At 44.5% G+C, this 20768-nt stretch overlaps 1 protein-coding gene across 1 annotated transcript in view; it reads right to left on the reverse strand.

The window, feature by feature from the left end:
- COL4A2 (collagen type IV alpha 2 chain) overlaps nucleotides 1-20768 on the reverse strand; it is a 178088-nt gene that overhangs the window by 69141 nt on the left and 88179 nt on the right. Inside the window, exons 5-10 of the mRNA XM_045567425.1 lie at nucleotides 6401-6535; nucleotides 6272-6316; nucleotides 2773-2889; nucleotides 1190-1261; nucleotides 847-882; nucleotides 677-739 (exon numbers count right to left, since the gene is read on the reverse strand). Coding sequence (XP_045423381.1) covers nucleotides 677-739; nucleotides 847-882; nucleotides 1190-1261; nucleotides 2773-2889; nucleotides 6272-6316; nucleotides 6401-6535 — 468 coding nt within the window. The remainder of the gene's footprint in view (nucleotides 1-676; nucleotides 740-846; nucleotides 883-1189; nucleotides 1262-2772; nucleotides 2890-6271; nucleotides 6317-6400; nucleotides 6536-20768) is intronic.

A 20768-nucleotide genomic window follows, 5' to 3' on the forward strand; every position in this document is an offset into this window, starting at 1 on the left:
CAGAGGGCTGTGTGAACTCTAGCAACTCCCTTCTCCATGCTCGCGTCCTTGCCGCAAGCCCCTTGCATCCAAGTATCTGTCTGGTCACGTCTCACTCTATCACTTGATTTGCAGGAGGAAGGAATACCTGTAGCCCTCTACTCAAGTGGGGCACTGTGATGGCCAAGAGCTCACCTGCTGCAATGGCCATGGCCCAAGTATGATACACCTGCCCCAATGGGCATGGCTTGGCTGTGATCAACTGCCATATCGGGCATGGCCCAGGTGTTATACACCTGCCGTAAGGGCATAGCCCAGGCAGAGCCCATTTTCTACTTATTGACCTATGGGACTTTGGATTTCTTTGCCCATGGATGATGGGCCCTTTGTCACCTGGGTAGGTACGGGGCTGGGGGAGACATGCATGACTGGAAGGGCACCCTGCCAGGACCACCTCAGAATTTGACATCATTGGCAGTGAGGTGGTGACCACAATTTTGAGTCCTTATTCTCCAACTTTAATGGCAGTGGAACGTATGCAAAGAATGGCCCACTTAGCCTGGGTATTTTCTACAATGACTATCCGCATCACAGTGGTCTTACAGCTTTCATCCACTTTCAACAGTTGAAGGAGCAGCATCTATAACGGATGACGTGACAGTGGTCCCAGGGTGCACACAGGTATTCAGGTACTTACTGGTCTTCCTGGAGCTCCAACTGGGCCCATCTGTCCCACGGGCCCAGGGCGGCCGGGAGGCCCCTACAGACAGGAAATAAGAGAATGTTTTGAAGAAAACAGACTGGTAACTGGAGTCCTGAAGTTCTTAAACTTTTGTTGGGAATATTCTCTAATAAAAATAAACTTACCTGGTAACCGACCAATCCAGGCTCTCCAGGTTCACCCTAATTGAGGAGAAATAATTTTAAGAGTTATAGCTGTTAAGTGTCTTTAGATTTAGTTACATTTTATCACACAGTTGGAAATAAGCACGTGAAATGTATCAGCCTTATCAGGACTTAGTAATGTTAACTGCCTAACATTCGGCTAGGAGTATTGTGAACATGGAAAAGAGATAAACCTACAATTAAATATAAGATTGAAAACATTGGGAATGAAAATAAGACAATTTTCATATTCATCACGGTTTAAACCGTGCTGAGAACTTGCACTGGATCACGTAATCGCGTCTCCCGTCTCTGGCGAACGTACCCTGTATCTGTCGCGGTCCTCTCTGGACAGTGCGTAGGGTTCGCCTTTCTGCCCTTTGGGTCCTTGAGGCCCCTAATTAGCAGATAAATTGTAAAAAGAAAAACACACAAAAAGTCCATTAATATTCAGCACAGCTATCATAATTTTGATGATTAAATATTGGCTTTTATAAGCAATGTCTAATTGTATTTATGGCTTATGTAGGTTATTCTGAATATCAACCCCTATATTCAGTATCAAGAGTCAGGCTTTTAATTTCAGAGTGATCCAATAGTATCTTTCCTCAGAGTTAAAATTATAATATTTTATAGGATTTTAGTTATTTTCAAAAACCCAAATGAATCCTCTGTAAACTAATTCTCTAGTGTGGCAGTATGTTATTTTTCTTTGCAATAATATGATGTGCTCTCTTTGACATTAGTGTACTAAAGATACTAACACATGTGCTCTTAAGCACCACGTGGGAGAGATGCCGGGTCATTTTCCAAAACTGGAATTGTGTCAGATGTAAACAGTTGGTGTATATATATGTTTATGCATAAGTATCTTTAATACCTACATATAAAAATCAATATTTTAAAGTAGTAGATATGTTTCTTGATAACAGAATTTCTGATAGAGTAGACAATGATGCAGTTTATTGAAAAGTTGAACATCACAATAAACAAACAGCCAAGTAGACGTGGACTCGTTAGGAGCAGAAGTCTCTTTGCTTTGGGTGAAAACAGGGTGAAGGGTGTTAACGATGCTCTTCCTCCACATTAAGGTTTATGTATATTGTTTTTAAATAAAAAGTCTTACTAAACAAAATTTTAGCATGACCCTGAATTTGCAAGATTTTCACAGTTAGAAGTTAGCAACATACTACTGAAAAAATATTTCAGGATTCCCTGCAAAGATCCTAAAAAATAAACAAGACCATAAAATGGGTTATTATCTGAAAATTCTTCCATTAAAAAACAAACCCCTGCATTGTACATGCTGGAGAGTGTAACTGTGCTTTCAGGGCACAAAGGGTTTTATAATCTGATAACGATGATGACTAACAGAGGATTTTGTCAAGGTCTCTGCTTTTTAATTCTAGGTTTTTTAAAATTAAGGTTTACTATTCCATGACTGCTGGCTGTTATTTGAATGGGAGTGTGGGAGAAAGTGAACTGGTGCTTGGAGACCGCAGGAGTGAACAACTTCACCCAAGCCAATTGTTTTCTATCTAACGTTTAAACAATCAGCACAGAAGATGAAGATCCTTAAGTCCGGGAAAGTCATGCCTTGAGAGCTGCAAGAAAGCGTGAGCGGGGAGTTATGCTTCCAACCTGGCTATGAGAGGGAGGATTCCCCCGGGTGATAAAGGCTTAGCGGGCGTCCACCTGCCCCTCTGCTGAGCAAGCAGGAGGCAACTCTCATTTCTCAGAAAGTGTCTCTAGCACAATTTCTTAACAGGGCCCCACGCTGGACCTTCTGGGCTAAGCCCCAAGAAACAGAGCTCAGGAGATGGCATCTTTTATACATCTGCACTTGCAAGCACCTGCCTGCCACTCGGTGCCAGCACTAACTGAACCGTGCGCCGCGGGGGTACTCACGGGAGGGCCAGGGAACCCGTCAGAGCCGTAGGGTCCCTGTGGGCCTGCGTCACCCGTGGTTCCGTTGCAGCCGTCATAGCCGGGCCTTCCTCTGGGGCCTCCTTGCCCCGGATGTCCCTGGGAAAGAGAGCAGTAAGTGCACCTTCCGGCCCACAGGTGTCTAGTTTCCACGTAGCTGGTGAGGAACCAGTTTTAAATATTCTCATAAGCAGTGTCCCTGGCATGAATCCAAGGAAAAGACAACTCAAAAATTGACAAATGAATGAATGAAAGACTGAATAAGTGAAGGCATAGGGATAGTTCTAAACAGGGAGTGGCTTTCAAGGTCAAGTTCTGTTTCACACAGGCTTTGGTAAGAAGTAACTGTCTTGGGATCTCCTCCGCCTTGCTCCATTGGGTTACTGTCTTAGTAGGAACAGGTGAGGGTAGATTTGTAAAGATTCTAGAAGCGACTAGCTCCTTCTCAGAGAGGACAGGGATATCTTTATCAGTTGTCCTCAACTGAATTGTAGATGGTGAGTTTGACAGACCCACATTCTAAACAGAGAAGGTATTCATACTGACACTGGGATTTTATCAATGGCTTAGCCATGTTTAAAATAAGTGATTTCCTCTTATCTTACTTTCTTGGAAAACACTACTTCTTAGATTTTAAACTGAAGTATAAAGCATGTCACATGCTCTGAGATGTCTGGGAGCGGGTGGAGACAAAGAGATCAAGTGTCCGTTGAAAAACTAGGGAGAGTCGGGCTAAGTCTGAGGACACCTTCGCTGCATTAATCTGGCTCCAGGACACACACAGGAGCTGGGCTAAGAATCTATAATGTATGAACAACATGACTATAGCCTATTTTGCTATTTCCTTCAACAATAGATATTTAGATATAGGCCTTATTATTATACATTCTTTTTTTTTTTTTTTTTTTTTTTTTTGAGACAGAGTCTTGCTCTGTTGCCCGGGCTAGAGTGAGTGCCGTGGCGTCAGCCTAGCTCACAGCAACCTCAAACTCCTGGGCTTAAGCGATCCTACTGCCTCAGCCTCCCGAGTAGCTGGGGCTACAGGCATGCACCACCATGCCCGGCTAATTTTTTTCTATATATATTTTTAGTTGGCCAGATAATTTCTATTTTTTAGTAGAGATGGAGTCTCACTATTGCTCAGGCTGGTCTCGAACTCCTGACCTTGAGTGATCCACCCGTCTCGGCCTCCCAGCGTGCTAGAATTACAGGCGTGAGCCACCGTGCCCGGCCTATTATACATTCTTGATCATAAAACATACTTTCCAGAGTGATTTTTAGGCCATTAAGATGTCTATTAGATTTACTATGAGGAATTAAGAAAATGTCAAGATAAATAAACAAATCATACATACAGGGCCCTGTAACCTGGATGATAATAAGAAATACAATGAGAAAAGTAGAATTTTTCTCTTATTTTCACATCTCTTTACTTTGGATGTTCAAAGTCATTGCTTTGAAGTGGTGCCATCAGACAAGAGATAGGATGGACTTTTGAAACCATCTGGTGGTCTGAGAAATCCCCATTGCATGTACAACTTCTCAATCTGTTAGCAGAGCCAGCTCTCTGACAGCCTTCAAAATGAAGACACAGGGGTCTTTTCAAGTTGGTCCTTCAAATTCAGCTTGAAAAAACAGCTCTCTGCATGTTCTGCTCATGGTCTTTAGTATGCTATGATGCTTTTGCTCAAAATGTACCACTGAGTTCTTCATTCTTCTCCTGGTTTACATGCCTGCAGTTGGTCTTTCTTCCTTGCTCAGAACTGATATAAGTCACTTGAAATTGCATGCCAATCTGATCTTACTTTGTGCTTCAAAGAAAAATTTCAATTACATTGAGCTAAATGTCCATCTCATTCTCAACATCTAATTAGATACCTTTCTCTATGATGCAACTCTAAGATTTTACTGCACATCACAGCTAAAATTACGCAGGTCTCTCAAACTCTGCATTCATTAACTGATTAGTTACGACAGGTGATATTTAGGTTAACTTAATTTTTTTCACTGGAGTTCTGTGGTTAAAGAGACTGTGTTTGAGCAGCACCAAGATTCTGCAGAAAAGGATCCTTCTCTGCTCACCACAATCACTGCCCCATATAATTACTTGCTTCCTAATTTGTGAGATACTTGCTTCTGATAGTTAATGAACATAAAGTGGAAAATGAACAAAAATATGGTTCAGGCAATTTACAATTTTTTCTCCATAACGTCACTCCATTGTAACTCAGATTTCAGCTTCCTAAAGGGAAAACTAATGGATAGTCTAAAGAGTTAAAAAAAAGTACTTTAAAAATAGGCAATTTAGTTTTAGGCCATTAGTAGGGAAATACGTTTATAATTTGTTTAACTTTTGAAATATGCAGATTCTTCAACTCTGCCCATTTCTCAAGATTCCGACTAATGTCAAGTTATTTCTTTGCTTGTTCAGAGCTACATGGTGCTCCTGAGTGTCTGTCCGAGCCCACCCTTCAGTGACACTTAGGATCACTGGCCATGTAGGTCTCGTGTCTTGGTGAGCATGACTGCCTTTCTTTTGCTGTGACCACTTCCTTCTACTGCTAAAAGGTCTTCTGGAACACGGAGCTAAAGCTCTGCGGAAAATGCCTGAGTTCTCTGTGCCTTCTCTCCACTCGCCCCTGTCTCTCAGCCTGCAAGGCAGCAGCCCTGCTTATGCAGCCTGGGAATGGAGCCTGCCTCCCCTCGCGTGTGTGTGCGTACATGGGGCTGGAGAAGATGTCCAAGCAGGATAAGGGCACAAACATCTGTGTATATGTGTGAGGTTTATGAAGCAGATGTCTTAGAACGCCAGTGGTAGCCGGATGCGGGACGGGTCAGAATGTGCGATAAACACATTCATCCCCAGGTCAGTCTGGCCAGGAAGCCAACCCTGGGAAATCTGCTCATGGATCCCTGTGAAGAAGGCTGTGAGTCAGGCTGTTTTGTTTATTTTTTTTATGCCACAAGAAGTAAAGTAAACTAGGTTATAAAAACACATTTTATTGCATTTTGAGATTTTTCTCATGAGCAAACCATGCCTTTGCTTTTTCTCATTTTGCGTGTGGTTACTATAAAGAATTTGAGAAGCTGCACAAATGCTCAGCGGGGCTTCATTCTGTCCCTGTTCTTGGCGGGGCTACTTTATATTCAGGTCATTCTGTAGTTCAGATGAAATGTCAAGACTGACTCTTTACAGAGCATATCTGAATGACACTTGAGCTTTTTATCACAAAACAATGTCCAGTTTTAGCAAAGTAGCCTCAATGCCTAAGCTAAGTCTATAAGCACGTTTATGAGGGAAACAATTTGTTCAATGTTTGACTGGATTCCAGGGGGAACATTTATGCACATATAATAGTCCCCACACGCTTGATGTTATAAACAAAAAAGGAGGTCGCCTTCAAAATGTTTCTTTAAGTCATTAATGTATTGCTTAGAATGCACGCAATGCTTTAAAATTCTCATCTGCCAAAAAACTTACGGGAATTCCATCAGCACCAGGGAATCCAGAAACGCCTCTTGCTCCCTGTGAAGAAAGCAAAGAAACTTAATGAAGGTCAAACACCCGCCACCCCGCACGGAGCCAGAGGAGTATCACAGCGATCCCTACCACGTCTCCTTTTGGTCCCGTTATTCCAGGAGCTCCTCTTTCACCTTTGTCACCCTTGCGGCCCTGCAGTCCTGGGAATCCTTGCAACCCTGGTGGCCCGTTGTAGCCCTGGGGGCCCACTGGCCCGGGCTGACCCTGTGGGAACAACACAGGTTCAACTTCCACAATTAATAACAATAAATACTCATTTTCAGTTACAGTTACTTTTGAAACTACATGCTTCATTCTCAAAGAGCTGTAATCTTCAGAGAATATGATGGTAAACACACTACCATCTACTGCCACGATAGCTATTATAGATAGCAATTTCTTGCTAAAGAAAGAAGTCACAGAGTTGCAGAGGAAAAAATATTAAGTGTGAAAAAAATTATCCTAAATTATTAAAGTAATGTTATTGTGGAATGCTAATATTGGGTTGGGTTTCTTTTTAAGTCTTTTCAGTATAAACGAAAGTTCCAAACAAATTTCTACAATTTTATCTGTTTTTCTCAATGTAATGCATACAGTAGGTATGGAAATATATACTGCATCCAGATATCAAAATGATCCCCAGATGTTTAAGTGATTAGGTAATCTCCCCTTTTGTCCACACACAGAAAAAAAGCAAAGGGTTTCTGAAATATATAAAAATGTATGTCCACACTCATTAGAATGGCTACTGTTATATTTTTAAAAACTTCAAATTAAAAGTGTTGGCGAGGATGTAGAGAAATCAGAACCCTTGTGCATGGATGGTGGGGACATAAACTGGTGCAGCTGCTGCGGAAACAGCATGATGGTGCCTCAGAAGATTAAAAAAGGAATTACCATAGTATCCAGCAATTCCACTTCTGGGTCTACACCCCAAAGAACTGCAAGCAGGGATTCAAGCAGATATTTGCACCCCGATGTGCATAGCAGCATTATGCAAGGTAGCCAAAGGGCGGAAACAACCCAAATGTCTGCAAATGGATGAGCGCATGAACAAAACGTGACACAACCACACAATGAAATATTATTCAGCCACGAAGAGGAAGGAGGTCATGGCACTGCTACATCATGGCAAGTGAAAGAAGCCAGTCACAGGAGGATGGGTATTGTGTGGTTCCACTTATACAAGGTACATAGAATAGTCAAATCCACAGGGGCAGAGGTAGAATTGAGGTTGCCAGGGGCTGGGGACGGGGAAATGGGGAGACAGAGTTTCAGTCTGGGGAGATGAGAAAGCTCTGGGCACTGATGGTGGTGATGGCTGTACAACAGGGTGAATGGATTTAAGGTCGCCTAACTGGGCACTTACAAATGGTTAACATGCTAAATTTTGTCACATGTGTTTTAATCATCATAAAAAATTTAAAAAATAAAAATAATTTTTAAAATAAAAACACATTTAAAATAAATTTACTACAATGAAACATTTTAAAAAATGAACAAAGGAGGGGTGGAGGATCTCTGTCCCCTAACGGAACCAATTCCTGTATAATATTACAGTTACACTCTAATCATTCACAGGTTAGCCCAAATGAAAAAATGCATGTCTTGATCCCTCTCTAGGTAAATGAGTCTGTGCATACAGAGCCTTTACCCGCCGAGCGCCATTTGCTTTGACGTTTCAAATTCCCATCTTGCCCTAATATCCTGAGAGACCTGAGCCATTTTTCTGGTCTCTTGCTCCATTGCCTACAGGTAACCTTTCCCATAGAAACTGCCCAGCTGAGAAGCATGTGCCTTTACAGATCGTTTATAACGCCGTCCTCAGCGAGCCACACAGCTGAGGTGCAGTGTAACCTCACAGAGGCAGTGGCGTGGAGGGGTGTGGGGAGCTCTCATTTCCGAATTTCATTACCATGCCCACCTGCCAGTCCCCTGACGTGTTAGAAGCCAGGTGCTGGGGGAAGCGGTAAAGCTGATTCTTTGACGTGGAAGATATCCATGCAGGTTAAGGTTGTGGTTGGTGGGTGCAATTAAGACAACTTAGCCCAAAGCTTGGGACCCCTGTCCCCTCAAACCAAGGAAAGCTCCCTTCAGGCTGCATCTGGGCCAAAGTCTGAGTGTTAGGGATGGTGAGTTCTTCACTATCCAAGTTTTCCAGAAGAGTTCAGTCACTGCCTCTGTCAGCAAATACTCAACTGGGGTAGCCTGCTCTCGAGCATCGTAAGTAGAGGTGAAGCCCATGAATCTCTACTCTCTTTGGAGAACATTATAAAAGCGAGTTTATGGCCACTGTGTTTCTTCCCAGTGGAGGAGAACTGTGGTGGTTGATAGATGGCCCAGACCTTGGACACGTGATACCCCAGGCTCATTCTATCTCTAATGCTCAGTGGTTTTATCATGCTACAGTTGTTGGGAGTTTGGGAACAAAACATGCTTTGATTCTGATTTTTATGGATCTTTCCCAGTTGTGCTCATTTTTGCTTTGTTCGTGGCTATGCTAGAATATAACCATCTTATGATAACATACCATGCCATAAAGCCTCAAATTCCCCTAATCACGTTGAGACTTGCAGTTTGTTAGTGTTTACATTGAACATCCTTAGGGGGATAAAATGTTCCTCAATAGTACTGTCATTTTTATTGTCCATAAACTACATGTCTATCCAGTGGGATTATTTTATTCAACTAAAAGGGAACATGTACTGCTAACCAAAAATGGAATATGTGTGTCTTGATGATGAAAAGCCACATTCTTGTCTTGCATTCATTAACCTTTCCTCAATTCCCTTTGATGGGGGAAAGTGACTAACCCCATCATGTACTAATTTTCCTTCCATTGTCAGTAAACTTCTTTCTAACCTTTATTTCCTGGATGGGAAGTCTGACTTTTGGAATAAAACTCTAGCGTTTCCTTTTCTGAAGCATGATGTCACATTTTCTTTTTATTGAGGTGAAGTTCACATAAAACCAACCATTTAAAAATGTACAATTCAATGGCTTTAGTACATTCACAATGTTGTGCAACCATCATGTCTTGCTAGTTCCAAAATGTTTTTATCACCCCAAAAGGAAATCCCGTACCCATGAAGCAATCACTCTCCGTTCTCCCAGCTTCTGTCTCTATAGAGTTCCCTGTTCTGGATACTTACATAAATTGAACCATAGGATATGTGACTTTGTGTGTCTGGCTCCTTTCACTTAACAACGTTTTTGAGGTTCATCCACCCTGCAGCATGTACCATACCTCATTCACTTTTATGGCTGAGTAACATTCCATTGTGGGGACAGATCACGATTTGCCCATTCATCCGTTCTGGGGCATTCCCACCTTTTGGCTACCGTGAATAGTGCTGCTATGAGGATGCATGTATATGATATATGCTTGAGTCCCTATTTTGAATTATTTTGGGTGTATTCCCAGGAATGGAATTGCTGGATCCTATGGCAATTCTATGCTTAATTTTTTAGGTATTGGCAAACTGTCTTCCACAGTGGTTGTACCACGTCACATTCCCACCAGCAATGCAAGAGGGTTCCAATTCCTCCACATTTTGGCCAGTGCTCATGATTTTGCATTATTTTTTGGCTATAGCCATCCTAGCGAGTGTCAAGATGAACACTGCATCCTAAGCTTTTGATGGGATGGAACACTCCCCAAGATTCAATCTGGCTTCCGTGCTGAGGAAGTGCCATGAGTCTGGGGACCACGTGAGGTAGCCCTGGTCCTCCAGGATGGAGCCCTTGCTCTTGACCAAATATAAACCCTGCATTGCTGGCTGCGTGCTCGTTTACGTCAAGGCCCAAGGATGCCGCCAGTAATGCAGCTTTGGTCACCAGGGCTGGAGGTTTCCCGAGGATATCCTGCCTGTCAGGGAAGTCTGGTGCGTCTATAAAGGGCAGCTGGGAGGATCAGGTAGATGCAAAGGGTTTTCCTTTGTGCTAATCATCATCATCATCAACGTCCATCCTCTTCCTTTCCTTTTGTAATAAGTGACCTTCAATATAAAAATTACCCCAGAAAAAGAGTCTAGTTTTAAATGTCTTTGCATAAATCTTAAAAGCTTCTAAATTTCCAAAGCACCTAAAATTCCTCCAATATCCTTGATAAAAGTGTTTACACAAAATATTTCTCACAAGCCAGCAGACATTGTGGGAAGGAGCTATAAGACCAAGTATCCTGTCCCCCCGCCCCCAGACTCCCACAACTCACGACGCAGTTAGTATAGATGTACTTCCTAGGAAATAGGATCATGAAAAGTATCATTTGATTGTGTATCTTCTGGGACAAAGTGCTGTTACAAATGTTAAAAATGGTTTATCTCCTTTTGTCCCCAAGGCAACTGCGTGAAGTGGCATGAACTCCGTGGGGAGGAGAGACTACCGGGGCCCAGGGAAGACCAGCATCAGGGGCTGCTGCACACACACAGCTCCGGGGAGATGGTGGACTCCACTGTGCTCTTGATACCCACAGTGAGGTCTGCACCAGCATCACCGGGAGCTTGTTAGGAATGCAGAGTCTCAGGCCCGGCGGCCCCAGAGTACCCAAATCTACATTTAACCTGGTCCCCAGGAGAAGATTCCTCTGTACATTCCAGTGTGAGAATCGCTGTGCAATAGCACCCTAACTCCCTTCCTGGTGTTCTCAAGGGAGGAGGTAGGTATATGTTAAGAAGAAACATCTCTTAAGCATGAGGTTTGGAGATCAGAAGAAAGGTCCGGCTTACTGAGTCAGGCAGAGGAAAACAGAGTATTTAAGTTGGTTAAATATTATTTCTAACTAAAATTTTCTTGGCCTTATGCTTCAGTGACATCTACAGGACAGAATACATTGTGATCATCATTAGAATGGAGGGTGACACACACGTTGCCTTTCCCTCTTTGAAATCACTGCTGGCGTCTGCGTGGGACACCAGAGGTCTGTTTTGGAAGCTGTAGTCTGAAAAGGCAGATAGAACGAGTCCAGACTTGAGTCCACATTGCTCGAATACCACAACTGTGGCGAAAACGCACTTATCCAGCCCTGACACTCTAAGCTTTCCTGAATCGGGGAATTTCACTTCTGAGAAAAGGGGCGAAACACAATCAGATATGGGCACATGTGGAATAGTTACAGCTTCAGACTTTCAAACAAATGTAGAAAGATTGATGATTAATCAGCACCTCAAGGAATTTTGCCTCACGTTCATCCAACCCTGAGGTGGTGCCTGTTTCCATTCATAGCTTATTAACCTGAAAATATTCCTCAGGGAAGGGAGTAAAAAGAGTTTCATTTATCAGAGAAGGACAAAAAAAATGTTTCCAAGGATAAAACCTGCTTCACTGCACATCAGGATTTTTAATCTACAGTGCAGTACTTTCCTGGTAGAATAAGAATGAGCCTTTCATGACTTACTGGCCGACATCTGAATAGTAGGAAATCCCTTCTGCCTAAGCTGACTCTTCCTGTCTCACCTTTTATGGGCACCGGCGCCCACCAGACACCCGTATCCTCTCCGTTCCCCAGGGCGGACCCTCCCTCCCTTCCGCAGCGTGTTCCAGACGTTCATGGCCAAAGGCGGCAGCTCTTGGTGATCCTTGGGGAATTCCAACCTAAGTGCCAGTTAATTTCTATGAGCTCTTGGCCACACATTTGAAAACGTGTAAAAGTCCCAAAAGGCAAAATTAAAAATATTTATTGTTCTTAAGGATGATCAGTTAGCACTTGTGAGCAATTTCTAGACCACTCTGGCGGGGTGAATTAGTAGCACATTCCAAGCTAACAATAATGTGAGGGTTAGTATTTGTGCAGTATGTTACACATATAACTATCAGTAGCCTGTTCCAAGCAACAAAGTCAGAGCTGATTTTAAATCTGACATCTTCTACCTAGACCTTCTTATTTAATACATAACAGAACATTAGTCCCACCCATGGGCACTATTCTGTGTTAAGGATTCCAGTTATAGGAGGTTGAATTATATGGACTCTCAGAATTTCCGCTCTCCAAAATGTTTTGACACAAGTTGTAGTACTAGTGTCAATATAAAGTAAATTATATCCATGTGTAAAAAACAAACCTTCACCTTTATGTTGCTCCATATACAAGCATTTATTCAAAATGGATGTAAATGTAAGAGCTAAAGCTATAAAACTTCTAGAAGAAAACAGGGGGAACTCTTTGTGACTTTGGATTAGGCAAAGATTTCTTAGATAAGACACAAAGATCACAAGCCGTAAGAAAAAAGTTGGCAAGATGAAAAGGTTTGATTGTCAAAATATACTGCTAAAAGTAAAAAGGCAGGCCACAGACTGGGAGACATATTTGCAGAACACATATCTGATAAATGACTTCTATCTAGAATAGACAAAGAACACCCCAAACTCAATAGTAAGGAAATGAACAGGCCAAATGAAAAAAAAAAAATGGCAAAAGATTTGAACAAACACTTCACCCAAGAAGATATACAGATGGAAAATACACACAAGATGGTGAACGTCACTGGGTATCTGGGACAAGCAAATTAAATCCGCAGAGAGACGTAATTGCAACCCACTGAAATGGTTAATACCCACAGGAGCAGCTGGCCATGCCGGTGCTGGCCAGGATGCAGGGCGACTGACATCCCGTTCGCTGCTGGCAGGAACACAAGGGGCTACAGCCACTGGCAGTTTGTCAGTTTCTTAAAAAGTTCAACATCCACCCACTCTAGGACCTAACAATCCTAGTGGTAGGGACGTACCTAAGAGAAAGGAAAACCTGTGTCTACCCCGAGACTTGTATTAGAATGTTCACAGTGGTTTTATTAATTTAGCTAAAAGCTGGGAACAGCTTGGGTGCTCACCAGCTGACAAGTGGACAAACAGACTGAAGTCCATCCATACAGTGGAGTACTAGCCAGCGATAGAAAGGAACAAAGTATCCAACATGGGCGACAGTGAGGTATTCCGCTAAGTGAAAGAAGCCAGACACCAAAGGCTCCACCCTGTCTGATCCTGTTTATATGACTTTCTAGAAAAGGCGACACTAAGGACACAGAACAGATCAGCGGCGGGGGCCAGAGGTGGGGGGTGCGGGGACTGACTGCAGAGGAGTCCCAGGGAACTTCCGGGGAATGGAGCTGCCTTGTATCAGGATTTTGGTGGTTGGTACAGGGCTGTAAACACTTGTCAATATTCATTGAATTGTATGCAAATTATGCCTCAATATATTTCACCAAAAAGCAAACAAATAAAAGGGGGGTTGGGTGATGCTGAGATGAAGAAGACATGCCCTGGATTTCACAGGCACGCTGGGCTATGGAAAAGATCACGTCAGATCACGTCCTCTCCACGTATTCCTACCGGTGACTTCGTAAGAGAATATTTAGAAAAGGAAGAAGAGTGTACATTTTTAAAATGACATTTGAAGAGAGCATTTAGCCAAATGCTTTTTAAAGATGTCTGCCAGGGAAATGAATAATCTGAAGAAACCAAGACCTGGTTTTCCTTGTCTGGAATCTGGGCTGTTCGAGCACGATGCCGACAGCAATGGGAACGGCCCAGGCTGCAGCCCACAGAGAGAACTGAAAGTGGGTCAGGCCCAGATTAGATTCAGGAGTGACGGAGAAGCCCGGGGTCACCGGTTTCCACTATGCTTGATCTCCACAAAAAACCAAAAACCAGAGGCTGCCGCTATAATTCTAAGATGCTATTATGTAGTTTTCTCTGAAAAGATTTGACGGGGATAGACGCACATTTTAGAGACGCTATTACAGTTTTACCTGAAATGACCTGACTTGGGTGGATTCGAATTTTAAAGCAGAGAAAAAAGCGGGCAGTCTCCTATTCCTCACCCATACGACCAGTAAGTCTGAAAACCTCTGCTCCTTGTTTTAAAAATAGGTGGTACATGCGCATCACACTCAATGGCTTTTAGCCCAGATTTTTTACAGTCTGGATGTGATTTTGCCTGGCACATGTTGGAAAAGTTGATTTTCTGGGAAAGCTTTCTATTACCTCTGTGCTTTTAGCAATAAATACATTTCATCTGCCTGGCTGTGAATTCCTGCTTCACAGACTCACTTGATTTCCTAAGCCTCCCTGTCCTCTGCAAAGCTGTGCAGTCTGAGTGTGGCTGAGGTCAGTCTTGGGAGCGCAGGCCGGGGCTGAGGCTGAGGCTGAGGCACTGGCCATGGGGCCTCAGATGAGTAGGAAATGTTCTACTTTAGCGCCTGACAACACGCGATGCAATAAGGATGAACAGGGGCACCATCACCACACAGCCTGGATGTCGTCAAGAGTTAACGGTTCAGGCGACTCCTGCCTACACCTACGTGATTAGAGAGTGACAATTACAGTAGGAGGCAGCTATTGAGGTACCAGAATCACAAAACCACTGGTAATTAAAACAGTTCAGTTACTATTTATGGCCTCAACTGTTAATTTCCATGTGCCAACTGTTCGTGCCAATGTTTTATTGGTATTCTTAGGTCATCTTCATGCCCAAGAGCATGACATGACTCAGAGCAGAGACTGTGTGTTCCCACAGCTCTGTACTTCTGTCACTGCCCCCTGGGGTGCTCTGCAGGTAGTGGGCTGCCACAACTCCATGAGCTCTGCCTACAGAGGGCAGCGGAGGAAACGCTACTATGGCGGCCTCTCTGGCGGTATTATTAATATCACATGGGCTGTCAGTCTGTGAGAGTGACATTTCAGTATCTCTGGCATGGACCAGAGACAGCACCAAGGTTATATCTATTTTGCATTTAGACTAAACAGCAGTCATGTGAAAGGAAAATATTCTTGGAGTCAGCATTATATTGAGCTGGTTCTGCTATGAAAAAACAAACAACCCACCCATTGGCCAACTAAGAAAACAGGTTCCAAGCAAGGATGGGTTCCGCTCTGGCTGCGATACACTGCTTTTTTTTTCCTCCCTGTTATCTTTATTTGAAATGTTCCTGAATAAGACATGTTTTAAATAGAGCTCCAAATTTTCTGTCACTAGAAAATGCCTGATTACTATCACTTTCCTCCTCCTCCCTCCCCGCCTTATCTGTTATTTTAATTTAGTTTTGTTACTCCTTTTAAAAAAATTTTATTTTTAAATTTACATGCAATAAAATTCACTTTTTTTGGTGTGTCATGCTGTGTGTGTCATGCTGAGTTGTGTAACCACCACTGTAACCAAGACACAGCGGCTCGTCACCCCTAAATCCCCCGAGCATCCCCTCTGTAGTCAAAAGCCCCCTTGCCCTAAACCTCTGTGAATCCCTGACATTTCCCCATCCTCACAGTCTGCCTTTTCCAGATTGTCGCAGAGATCCAGCCCCGCAGTATAGAGTCTTGCGTCTGGCTTCTCTCCCTTGGCACGATGCATCTGAGATTCACCCGGCCTGTTGTGTACCAACAGTTTGCTCCTGTGTCTTGCTGAGTAGTTATTTATTGGATTCCAGTACCCCAATCTGTTTATCCATTCGCATTGTTTCTGGTTTCGGGCGAATGTGAACTGAGCTGCTATAAACATTCATGTATGGTTGTTTGTGTTGACACATATGTTTTTGTAAACGTCCAGGAATGGGATTACTGGGTCACATGGCAACTGTTCAGCTTATTTAAAAAACTGCAGAACTGTTCTGCAGACTGGCTGGACCGTTCTTACCCAAGCCGGCAATGCACAAGAGTCCCACACCCTTGTGCTGAGGAACCTGAGGTCCTCAGCTTTGTTCTCTTAGCCATTCTCTCAGCGATAGGTGTGCAGTGGGGAAGCACTGTGGTTTGAATCTCATTCCTTTGTGTTGCCACAGATTTCTGCATTTCTGTTGATCCTAGGTCCAGCTCAGAGTCCGATGTTTCCACGTGTAACGTCACCATCCCCAGCTCTGCACCATCCTTTTGTGATAAGGACACGTGTCCCAGCCTCCCTGCCGGTACCGTGCACACCTCACACCACGCGTGTTTGCTCAGAGGACTGTGCAGTTCGCTCAGAGCTGGTGGGAGTGTGATTCTTGGGGTGCCTCTCCTCTTTTCCACAAAGACAAACAACCCACGGTGTGAGTCTCATTACGGGAAGAGGCCTGAGAGGAAGGGGAGCCAGCACGGACCAGATATCCAGACCCGACAATGAAAAAGTATTTCCTTCCGTACAGAAACTAAAGAGAAACTCGGCTCCCAAGTTCTTACCTAGAGTATGGATTCATTTTGTTTTGCATAAAAGAATATTCGCTTCTCATACATTATGATGCAAGAACAGCCTCTGTCTTCCTAATACACGCACATATGAGCCTCACTCCCTGGCAGAAGTGATGACTCCTGGAAATAACAGCCACTTAAAATGAGACCAATGCAATATCGCTTTTCACATTCATCTCTGCTCTTCACCACTGCTAACCTAGGACTTGCGCAAAGCCTTCATCCAATTTCAGATCTGCGCCTCAGAGAGCACCTGGGGTGCTGAGAGGGGTCGGGGGGCTCAGTAGCAGTAAGGCCCCCCCCAGCACCCCTCCCCTGCCTCTAGATCAGGTCAGAGTTTAACAAGACCCCCAGCTCATCACTCTAGGTGTGTCCCTGTCCTAGCCTTGGCCTTGGCTGCTGCCAATGCATCACCTGGGGAGGTCTCGGACCCCAGGAGCATTAAGGATGTGACTCAGTGTACATTCTGGGGACAGTTTCCCGACCCCACAACCAGATTAACTGCTCCCTGCTTGCTCCTGTCACATCACACTGCAAGGCACTGTCCCTACATTTCATGCAGGGCCACTTGGAAGTAGGGACCACTCCTTATTTACGTTTCTGTCCCCCCTGTTCCTCTCAGCCTCTGACATACAGAACATGCTCCATGGGTCTGTTGAGTGAATGAATTAAGGCACTGCTGTTTACCCCACTCTGCCTGATTCCAAAATCATGTCCTTCCCACACGGCATTTCCTGTTTTTAGGTCATTTTCCTGGCAATTGTAACGGCTCCCTGATTTCTGAAGCACAGTGTCAGTGGGTGACACTGCGGAGGGCTGTCCTGCCCTTGTCTGTCCCTCTTCAATGCCCTAAGTCACCTTCCTGCGTCAGGAAACCTCTCGTCCACAGCCTCAACTCTTGCCCTCTCCCCCGCAGCCCAGTGGAACTGCTGACTGTTGGTTCTGCCCGATGATCTGGCCTTATCTGTCCGCATTATCGCAGAGAATGTCCGCCAGGCCACGGCATGGAGCCATAAAGAGGGAGGCTGCAGGCTCGTGGAAAGGAGGGCTGGTCCCACTGAACCTGCGCTCAGCGTCTGATTAGATACACAAGGTATTGTCTGCCGGACCCAAGGTCTAGAAGGTGAGGCAAGGATTCTGGAATGCGAGGACTGCCCCGACACACCCCCAGGAGATTTAGCTCTGGTAATGTTTGAACCAAGGGTTTCAGGGACAACTGTCTGTGAGAAGCCAAACATAACTTAATCTAGGGGAGGTACCCTCATAGGTTGCAGAGAAAGGGGTGAGTGTGCAAGCGTGGGACCGTGAAAAAGCTATAAAATGAATATTTTCCATGCTTACTGAATAGCTCTGTTTGAAAATCAAATTTTAACTTTACACCAACAGAAGACACCTTAGTACCCTTTATACTCCTGGGTGCGAGAAACAGCGTGCAGTCCTAGTGACCAACACTAGGTGGCACTCCGTCGTGCGCTTCAGGAGCCAGAGACCCACCCGCCCTGACTCGAGGCGCAGATTTGCAAGGGGCAGCACTGTCAAAGATGCTGACATTGTGCTGGGTTACAAGGACTCATCTCCGTGGGACAGAGGGCAGGTCCCTCATTTGTCATGGGGAGCTAACCGCCCATGGGGAAAATTCTGATGAAAATTTTAACTGCAGAATTCCAGTGATGTTCAAAGAGCAATTTAAGTTTCATTTTTCTTTTTACAGGGTGGTTGAACTAACTCAATAATTAATGCATCTTATAATTAATGCCCTTCCTTTTGACTTGCTTAAAGGAAAGTGTTCTAAATGTGTGTATTGGTGGACCCGTTAGACCCAGACCTACCGCAGAGGCCCATGAGACAGTGGTTTCAAATTATCAGAACCGATTCCTGCACGGGACTACGTTGTGACAGCAGCTAACATTTCCAGACTTCAGAACATTTACTGTTCAGAGCACTTTTCAACAGTTCACCTGTGTAATCCTCGCAAAACCTCTGTGAGGTGGGTACTGTTATTAAATCCATTTTACGGGTGAGTAAACTGAAGCTCAGAGAGGTCTGGGTCACTCGGCTGGTCTGTAACAGAGGAATTCATACCCAGCTTTTCCAAACAGCTCCACGGGGCATCATTACTACATATAAGAACTTCCCTTGAGGAACAAGGGATGACTTTAGACTCTGAATATATCTTTTCTACTGATATTCCTGAAGCTGTAATTAAGCCAAAGGCAGATGGACAAATTGTCTGCAAAAATGAACGATATATGCCTGGGCCTCATGGAAATCATACAAACCCAAGCCACCCACAGTCTTGCAGAGACATTTAAGAATGCTGCTTCTCTGCTGTAACCCACCGCTGCTCAATTTTGGCCATTTCACGGCTCATTAATCTCCCTCCCTGCTAGAAAGTGACCCAGGCAGAAAGAGAAGGTGAAACTCAAACGAGTAGACTGATTCTGTTACTTTTTAGCAACTCTGGTCAAAAGGTATGCAGAGAGGCCCCGGGGCTGCAGGCCAACACGCTGTTAAAACACTCTGGGGAAACACAGGGATACCTCATAACCTACCTTTTCCCTGGCTTCCCTTGACACATTCGTTGTTGAGGAAAGGCTGTATTAGGAAGGTTTTTCTAAAAGGCTGTGGAGGTTTTGCATGGTAAAAAGACTGAGTGGATAAACATTTCCTGAAGCAAAGCCTTTAGCTGGAATTTTGCGAGAATAAGCTTGCGGATCCAGGGAAGTTTTTGAAAAATCAGGTGCACACCTTGGAAGAACAAGTTCATCCAGGGAGCAGAGGCCACCGTGGCTGAGAAGATCGGTAGGTACGCCTCGGCGTGCGAACCTCAGTGAAGAGCTGGACCGTGAAATGGCAGAGCCACGGGCCCTGTCCCAGGAGGCAGACCTCCCCTGCAGGGCATCCCCAAGAGCGGAGGAGAGCTCAGGAGTGCTGGGGAGTGGTGGGGGGAGAAAGGGCAGAACTAGTGGCCATTTGGTTTGTGAATAAAATGAAAGGGGCTTCTCAGTTGTTGTTGGGCAAGACATTAGGAAGACAGAGAAAGGTAGGGGAAACAATGAACACATGCCAGGTGGTAACTTATGAATGGGACGGTTTTAGGGAGGTGGCTGAGACAACAGCACCAATGGCGATAGTCTGTAAATCAGACAGTGACGGGAGCATCGAGTTACTCAACCCTCGGGCTGTCCCAGAATGGAGAGATTATGGTGGCCTACTGATGACTGGAATTATATTTGTTTAGAGCTGGAAGACACCCTCAGGATGTTACAACACCTTTAAGGCATCTAAATGTATTGGACACATGAGATTATAAGCTTGGTAACAACTCTTAGAGAAAAACTCGGCTTAACTTTGAACACAACACTACAAGCCCTCCGTGGCCTGATTAGTTAGTGGCCAAGCAGCTGGCGTTCTAGTCCATTACTTTTCATACTCTGCGCTGCCCTTGAAGCCCGATATTAGGAAGATTAAATGCAGACAGTAAAAGCCAGATCAAAAATCGGCTTCCTTATTTACAACTTTAAAAGTATCTAATATTTTGGAAATCGTCCCACTAAGAATTTCTGCCAGGATATTGTCCACAACAACACTGGGTGCACTGGTGACAGCTCTGGAGCCACTGGCCAGGCAGAGCCCGCGATGGCACCGTGCGGCAGCCACAGGTGGTGTGTGAGCTGGGGGCTCGCCCACGCTGGGCTTACTGTTTTCTCCCCAGTTAACCGCGGGCTGGGCGCTCCACCGTGTCTGACACTGTGAGCGGCTATCTGGACGTCCTGGACTTCCTTCCTAAGACTCCCTGGTTTGCAGTGAGTATTTGGACAGACACTGAACACACATCCGCAATTAAAAAAGAACAACAAACCACGAGAAATTGATCTTTTTTCAGTCTGGTGGAAAGATAATGGATGGCTCATTTGTCCAGACATGAAACCCAGGGTCCTGGGTGAGAGGAAACCAAATGACATTAACGTCCATTCCAGAGAAGTGACTCAGCTGCTGCCCTGTTCTCATGACACGGGGGGGAAAACAACCTCCAGAACATTCGTTCTTCTTAACGGCATTTGTTAAAAGAAAAATAAATAGCAGTTTTCATCCACAAGCAGGAAGGCAGCAACTGAATACAGCTGCACTTCCTCCTGACATGCTGCTCCTGCACGCGAGGCTCTGCAAGGTTCCGGAGCAGAGATGCACAAGGCACATTTGATGGACAGGGAGCGATTATGGGGAGAGTTAAAATGGAGAGCCAGAGAGGTTTGCGGTCACCATGGTAATCAATTCTTGCTTTCCTTGGGGGTTAAACGTCCAT

Source organism: Lemur catta, chromosome 13 (assembly GCF_020740605.2).
Source record: "Lemur catta isolate mLemCat1 chromosome 13, mLemCat1.pri, whole genome shotgun sequence".
Classification (NCBI taxonomy): Eukaryota; Metazoa; Chordata; class Mammalia; order Primates; family Lemuridae; genus Lemur; species Lemur catta.